Here is an 8,350-nt window from a genome sequence, read left to right on the forward strand (position 1 = left end):
GACAAATGATAAAAAGTATGATTTTATTTGTTACGTCTTGTTTATTTGCTATTATTATACGCGGTTTCCTGCGATGCATGGTGACCTACTTGTTCGGAGCATCGTAGTACAAGCGTAGCGCGTAGCCACCGCTAGCGCGGGAACTCGGCTGGCAAACTCGCGCTCTGATTGGTCGCGGTTTTTCGTTAATATCTCGTAAACGAAGCCGCAGTTTAAATTTTGGCTAAGGAAAAAGTTGTTCCAATTCACCCCCCGAGTGCCACATTTCCGGGTCGGAGGACATTTTTGGGACACCCTGTATATATATATACACATACATACACACATACATGCACAAGTCCTTACGATATTTAAGTATGTAATCGGAACGGTTACAAGATTCAAATCTGAAAGATAAGTCAAATCAGAGATTGTCGATTTTAACGAGTGTACCTGGTAAGTGATTTAAAAATAATTGCTGGTGTCGTGTATACAGGCTCGACGGTGTCCGTTGGTGAGAACCGAATGACTGCGGAGTGGGTCGCTAGCGATTCCGAGGTGCCAATACCGGTGATGCACACGGAGTGGGGTTGTCGGTGCAAACGAAGACGTCGTGCAAGTTCGTCTGTTATTAACGTAGCAGCTGAGCCTTGATCAAGCAACGCACGGGTCCTTATAGGTTTACCAGAGGTCGAGTACAAATGTACTCGGGCTGTTGACAACAAAACGAAGGTATTAGTAACGGGTCTTGTTACCAGGTGAGAACTTATCTCATTCGCCGCTGGTGTCGCTGCAGGCGCTTCCTGACCGTTTTGTGGTTTCAGATTTTTGGAAGTAAAATTCAGAAGAGTATGATGGCGCTGGTGATAATCTCGACATTGGTGGTGATTGAGGCACTGAGGAGCGGAATGCTTGACGGAGAAGCAGTTATCACATCGGCGCTGCGATTTTATAAAATTGTACCGGTCGGCCGTGGATTGCGCGAGAAATTTTGTACATTTGTGAAGTAGGTGATCGCCTTTACAAACGGGGCACGTGATGGTAGCGGAAGAAGCTTCATGCGCGGAGAGTAGCTTCGGTTTGATCGGTTTTTCCGATTTTAACGGCGTGATAAAGTCGAAAGCGCCAATTCGCGATTCGAGAAACGCATCGTATTCTTGATACGTGGGGAAGTCGGTCGCGTTTCCGAGCGTTAATTTCCACGCCTTTCGGGACGCTGGGTTTAATCGTTGCACCCCGATATAAACGAGAACGTCGCTCCACGAATCTACTGGTCGCTTTAGAATTTTAAGCGCTTGAATGGCTCCGTTTAAACGATTGTGTAATGCGCGCATCTCTTTCGGTGACTCGGTAGAAAGGTACGGTAAGGTGAAAAGCGCGTTTAAATGCGCGTTAATGAGAGACCGTTTATTCGCGTATCGCGAGTGGATTATTTTCTACGCAATTTCAAAATTCGCGTCGGTGATTGATAAATACATAATCGCGGCTTTCGCTTCACCTTTTAGTGCCGAACAAAAATATTGCATATTATCGACTTGTGATAGATTGCGATTGTTTATTACCATTCACTTGAACTGGTCATGGAAACTCTCCCACTGCTCAAACGCTCCGTCGAATGTCGGCAATTGTAGACTAGGAAGATGGCTGCTCGTCCTTGACGGTGTCGTCGTTTCGCCGTTGGTGAGCATCGGTGACGACTTGAGCCCAGCGAGCCAATCCGTCATGATGTCCATGGTTTCGTGGAAGATGGTTTCGCAATCGTCGAAATGGTCCTCAGAAAAGTAAAGGATCGTGGCTTTCTCCTTGTCGTCTGCGAGGACGTGCAGTTCGACGTTCATGGTTTTGTACTCGTCGAATGCTTTCTCCAGCTGATTTCTTCGGTTGGTCGTGACGGCTGCGGTCATTTTTTCCTTCCCCAATTTTTTAAAATTGCTTAGGGCGCGCTCGATAGAGCGCATGGCGCATTTCTGTTTCGTGAGCTGTAGCGCACTCATGTTCACAGAAATTTACTTGTGGTCGTCACTGGTCGTCAGTTAAATTTACCCATCCGTCGTGACGTATCGACAAAGAAATTGTGTATGTATTCTTCGGACACGGGTCCCAGATTCCTTTTCAGATACGTGTTTTTGCCAGAACCTTCGTGTATCGACGTCTGGATACTCGGTGTTGTAATCAGTACGATTGAATTTGGATTCTGCATGTTTTCATCGATGATACCGTAGTCATCGTTGCTGTCGTCTTTGCTATGCTCTTGCGCGACTGTAGCATTCATATCACGAGCTGTACATATTTTCTTGCGATGAATTGATTTGTATGGAGTAGAACACATCGAAATACTCGTATCCCGACGTAGTCTTTTTTCGACATCTTTATATCGTGCAATTTTTCTCTTAAACTTACCGGTGTAGGAAGTTGCCATGTAGACGTTGGTGCAAGCGATTTATCGATGTCTGCATGCTGTGGTATTTGTGGAATTGACGCATGTTCAACCAATTGTTTCAAAGGCTCAACTATCGGCCGCAAGTTTGATTCCATCAGTGTATCCTTATCAATCTTTCCAACCTTCAACGCAAGATACTTTTTACGTATGGCTGCACTGGTTGCTGCGATCTTCTGTGTAATCGAATCCATTTTCACTTGTTCACGCTTTTCATCGATGTCATCATGATTCACGTTTACTAGCTGCTGTTTCATGATTACTGTTCAGCAGCCAAAATTATACATGCGTGCAACTACAACGAAGTTCCTTGAACAAATGAGATCACAACGTTACAAAGAACTCCGTAAATCCTCGTCGATATCTGACATGATGTATGGGACTGTCCTTGTCAATCACGAGAAATCTATATTTTGGTTACCAACATCTCACGCACAAATCATTAAATTTTTCAAGCGTCGTATCCACGTTCACATGATCGTGATAGACATGACGTAAATTCATACCATCCTGTTTAAACAGAATTAATAGATTGGCATTGTCACGGATCAAGTGTTTCGGTATTCGAGCATACGACTGTGACAGGTAGAAACAATCCACGTCCGAGTGTCTGCCCATAGTAAAATATTCTCTCATTACCTCCTGTTCATCGCAAACAACGTCATCGAAGATGAATATTGAGTCGGGCTGGGCTTGAGCGGGCGGAATCACATCCACATTATTCGAGAAAGCGAAGTATTCAACATTCTCCACAGACGATAGTACTTCTTCCAAGTATCGATACTTTGGTTGATGCAGTGATTTCGAATACACATAAATATTCTCAAATCGTAGACCATTCGGACTCTCAAATAAACTGACCATTACGTTTGTTTTCCCACAGTTGGATGGACCACATATCACGCAACGTATACTGCATGGTAACAACGAACCATGTTTTCGGCTTTGTTTGTACTAATCGAACGTATGATCGTACGCGGGAACATGAATATTCTTAAATTGTTTTACGAACCACATGACTACATGAATCATGTATGATAATTATTCTTTGGGGGAAGGTATTTATACCAGTGGTTGACCATTGCCGCCATTAGTCTCAACATGTCTTTCATGCTGTTCAGTGATCAAAGTATACTGCATTTAACCGCAGCAGAACTGGAATACATACCCAAGGTTGTATTATTGAAACGTTTTGCTACCAATATTCATCACGTTTGGGAAAAGTTACCGGCTCATATAAAGGCTGATCCGGAAATACAAACGTGTCGTAGATGTTTGGAGCACTATAACCGTCCGGATCAACGTACACACCATTCGAACTACACATACCAAGATATCAGTTTTGCGGACCTGGCACGCGATTACAGGAACGGCTAGCGCGAGGGGATCGTGGTGTGATGCCTTTGAATGCAGCGTGTAAAGAACACGATATAGCATATTCTCAACGTAAAGATCTTCAAGGACGTCACGACGCCGATAAAATTTTGGCTGAAATATCGGGACAACGTGTAACAGCCGCAGACGCATCGTTTGGTGAAAAAGCAGCTGCGAGCGCCATGTGGGCCGCTATGAAAGTTAAAACAAAACTCGGTATGGGGTTAAAGAGAAATAGAAGAGGAAGAAGAAGAAGCAACCCGATTAAAAATTCAACGAAGAAGAAGTATAATAATGCGCAACCGCGGATACTCCAAGCAGCTAAACGCAGCGGTTTTCTACCATTCCTCCTACCCGCATTATCGGCAATAGGAGCGTTGACGGGTGGGGCTGCAGGGGTGGTCAAGGCTGTAAACGACGCCAAGGCTGCGCGAAAACAATTAGAAAAGGCACAACGACATAATCGTGCGATGCAAGGACGTGGTCTATATCTTGCACCGTACAAACACGGAAAAGGCCTGAAGAAAAAAAAGCACAAAAAACACTTGAAATTGAAGCATGAAGAAACTGTACATAACTCAACAACCGATGTCCAGTTGAAAAGCATGTGCAACGGTTTACCGTATTTTCGAGGAGTGTTTATGCGTAACGATTTACCTAAAAAGACATGGTTAAACGAGTGCGTATCGTCAATTTAGATGACGCACGCGAACCTGGAACGCACTGGGTTGTGTATGTCAAACATGGCTTAGATGTTAAATATTTCGATAGTTTTAGAAATCTTCGACCGCCAAATGAGGTGATTGCGTACTGTGGGAAAAGCGCGAAAATCACGTACAATCATACGCAATTGCAAAATTATGATGTGCGGACAATTATGTGTGAAATTTCTCCGAGAAAATGAGTTATAAATTATCGATTAGTTGTAGTCTGTACTCATGGTTGTCGGAGAACATTCTTATGATTAAATATAAGTTTGCAAAATTCGTTCAAATTGCGAAAGAAGCGCGTACGAACGATTCTGTAAATGTGATAACGATGTCCGATGAATATTTTAAAAGAACAGTTTCATCGATTGTGAACTATTGGCTCTGTGTTTAAACACAATCTTGTATGAAGCGTATTAATAAAAAAGCCAAAACAGCATATGTATCTATTGTATTGTATTATATTGTACCGCCATTTCTCCTCCTACTACGTCATCATCGTCGCTTTATCATCGTTACGCGCTCTGTTATCGCCGCCGCGCCCCCACGGCTCCCGTGCGCCCCCTCCCCCGCACCTCCCCCGCGGTCCCCGCGCCAGCACTGCCGCCGCCGCCGCTCTAACTAGAGATGATGCGATGTGTCGGAACAAGATCTCCCCACACCACCGTCATCGCTTACGAATTCTTATCAAGGTCCGACTTATGTACGAGTGCAATAGCGTAATGCCCGAAATATAGGTACGAGTGCAGTAGCGTAATAATATAATTTTATTAAAACTAATACGGCTTATGTACGCGTGCAATAGCGCCAGGGACTGTCGTATCTTATTGTTTAATAATTCCAAGAATCCGTTTGAGTCGGGGGGGGGGGTTGGATTGCTATAGGTACGAGCGCAATAGCATAATAAATCCAAAAATTTTATCAAGGTCACGTCTGGATAATGTACGCGTGCAATAGCCTGAGAACTTTCCGTTGGAGCCGGTTGGGTTTACGATATGTACGCGTGCAATACCGTTTTCAACGATATCTCCGTTGGATCCGTGGGCGAGTATGGTGGAATGAAGCTACATTCCGTCCCGTCGGCAGCCAGCAATTCCGCCGTTTCCACGTAAAACGTGGACGCGGCGTTGAACATACGTTTCAGCAGCTGGTTGGCACCTCTGAACGTCGTGGCATTATCACTCAGCATCTTTTGGCATTTTCCGCGTCGGGCTACGAAGCGCTTGAAGGCGGCGACGAAGGAGGCGGAGGACAGGTCAGACACTGTCGGTCCTAGAAGCGTCGCACGTACGCGATCACCCGAACCAACCTCAACGTCGATGAGAATCGAAGTGGATCCCAGGGCGATTCAAAGACGGCTCGCAGGCTAGGATGCTCGTGGGGCTTCGTTTTACTAACCGTGGTTGTGGCCACTGTCACTGCGCTTCGGAGCCTCGTTCTCGTCGACCTCAAGTGCGCCAGGCCAATCCTCCTGCGGCTGTGACAGCCATGGCGGACCCGTCCACCAGAGGTCATCGTCGACCAAGACCTGCGTTGTCACTCCACGCGTTGCAAGATCCGCTGGGTTTTCGTGCGTCCTGGTGTGTCGCCACTCAACGTCCGGCAGCAGACGCTGGATCTCGGCCACTCTATGCGCCACAAACGGTTTCCACCTGGAAGCATGCGATCTTACCCAGGCTAGGACGACAGATGCATCGGTCCAAGCATGCATCGTCAGACTGTGAGGCTGCATTGCATCTCCTACTGCTTTCAGCAATCGGGCCAGCAGAAGAGCGCCGCACAGCTCCAGTCTGGGAATGCTCTGCGGTTTTGTTGGAGCGATCTTGGTTTTCGCCATCAGTAGGTGCGTTTCGGCCGGTAACTGGCACCCTTATGAAGACGGCTGCAGAGTAGGCTCTTTCCGAGGCGTCGCTAAATCCGTGCAACTCTACATGGTCGCTGGTTGGCGCACGGTAGCCAATCCATCGCGGAACAGAGATCCGATCGGTCCTCTCCATCTCGAATCGGAGGCGTTTCCATCGGTCAGCTAACAGTGGGGTCAGCGGCTCGTCCCACGACTATCCAGATAACCAGAGGTCCTGCAGTAGGATTTTCGCAGTCACGGTAATCGGTGACAGCCAACCTAGGGGGTCGAATAGCATAGCCGTCTCGGACAAAACCACTCGTTTGGTCCATCGTTGTCCTGGTGCTGCAGCCGTGAGCTTCGGAGTCGCAAGCGAAAGCGTATCGTTCGCTGTGCTCCATTTGAGGCCCAGTGCGCCTGTCTCCTGGTGACCCTGCAACAACTCAACAAGATTGGAACTCGACGGCATGTAATTTGTCGCCCACTTGTCCAGCGGGAATCCGCCCACCGTAAAGATGTCCGAAAGCTGGCGTCGAGCCTCCTCTGCATCGCCAATGTCGTCTCCTCCTGCCAGAATATCGTCAACATAGGCGTTCGCTCGGAGCATCGCTGCACCCCGCGGATATCGAGCCTTTTCGTCGTCGGCAAGCTGAAGCAGCACTCTTGTTGCGAGGTACGGAGCCGACGTCGTGCCGTATGTCACTGTCGTCAACCGGAAGTCTCGTACTTCCTCGCTTGGATCGTCGCTCCAGACGACCCTCTGGCAGTCTCTGTCCTCTGGGTGCACCTTAATCTGGCGAAACATTTTCACGATGTCCATTGAAAAGGCGTGTCGATGGAACCGCCACCTCGTTATGATGGCGCAGAGGTCAGTTTGGAGCTTCGGTCCGGCAGCCAGGTAATCATTAATACTCCTGCTTCCACCTGAAACATATGACCCGTTAAAACTACTCTTATTTTTCTTGTAGCTCCATTTTCCCGCCACACGGCGTGATGCGGAAAGTAATTCTCCCCCCCCCCCGCCAGTCGAGTGCCGCGAGACAGACTCCATGTGCCCGAGCCGTTCGTACTCCTCCAGAAATTCGGAGTATTTCCGTCGTAGCATCTCGTCCTTCTCTCGTCGCCTTTCGGAAGAGACAAGCAAGCGAACGGCAACTGGCCGCGGAACCCCGACATCGGCGCTCGGGGTGGTGGTGAACGGCAAGCGGACAACGTAGCGTCCTTCCTGGTCCCGGTGATGCGTATCCTGGAAGTAACTTTCGCATGCCTCATCCTGCGGCGAGCTTATCGGTCTTGTGGGTACTTCCTCTAGCTCCCAGAACCTCTGCCAATCGTCTCGAAGGTTCCGTGCAGGCTGAACTAACAAGGATCGCACCCGATGTTCAGTGCCATCGGTCGTCGTGGAAGTTGCGGTGCCCATTGGCGCCCAGCCGAAGGGCGTTCGAACAATCGGTGAAGTGCCCGTTGGTCCGGTCCGATTCTCGAGAAGGAGGTGACCACACGCATCTGCCCCGAGAAGTACTTCCACCCTATTCGGAGAGCGGAGGTCCTCGTCGGCCAACGGAAGTCCGTGCAAGTGAGTCCACTTCTCATCGTTAATTTTTACCGCTGGAGTCGGAGCGGTGATTTTTCGCGTCACCAACGCGTTTAACGAAAGTTGAAATTTTGGGTCGCGACTAGAGCAGCACGGATACTTCGTGGCGTACCGTGCCCACGTTTATCTCTTGATACCCGGTTAGATGCACCTCCACGTTCCGGTGCGGAAGACGTAACGCCTGTACGATATTGTCGGTAACAAACGACATCTCAGACCCGGGGTCGAGCAACGCGCGCGCGAAAACACTCCGACCACTCGGGGATTTCAACTGAACGCTCGCGGTGGCCAACAGAACAACGCGATTCGTTCGAAACGTATTCACCGAGCTCAAGCTCGGCTTCGCGAGTGCTTCACTATTCGGGAATTCCTCGTGTAGTGAAGTGTGGTGATGACCGCCGCAAACCATACACCTG

The 8,350-nt window shown here is 48.4% G+C and overlaps 1 protein-coding gene across 1 annotated transcript; it reads right to left on the reverse strand.

Moving 5' to 3' along the window:
• Positions 1-6,554: 6,554 nt before the first annotated feature.
• LOC107191235 lies at positions 6,555-7,760 on the reverse strand. The gene is made up of 2 exons (XM_015580224.1): positions 7,598-7,760; positions 6,555-7,264 (listed from the first exon to the last, which is right to left on the reverse strand). The coding sequence occupies exons 1-2, from the start codon at positions 7,758-7,760 to the stop codon at positions 6,555-6,557; spliced, it is 873 nt and encodes a 290-aa protein (XP_015435710.1).
• Positions 7,761-8,350: the final 590 nt, after the last annotated feature.

Source organism: Dufourea novaeangliae, unplaced genomic scaffold (assembly GCF_001272555.1).
Source record: "Dufourea novaeangliae isolate 0120121106 unplaced genomic scaffold, ASM127255v1 scaffold247, whole genome shotgun sequence".
Taxonomy (NCBI): Eukaryota; Metazoa; Arthropoda; class Insecta; order Hymenoptera; family Halictidae; genus Dufourea; species Dufourea novaeangliae.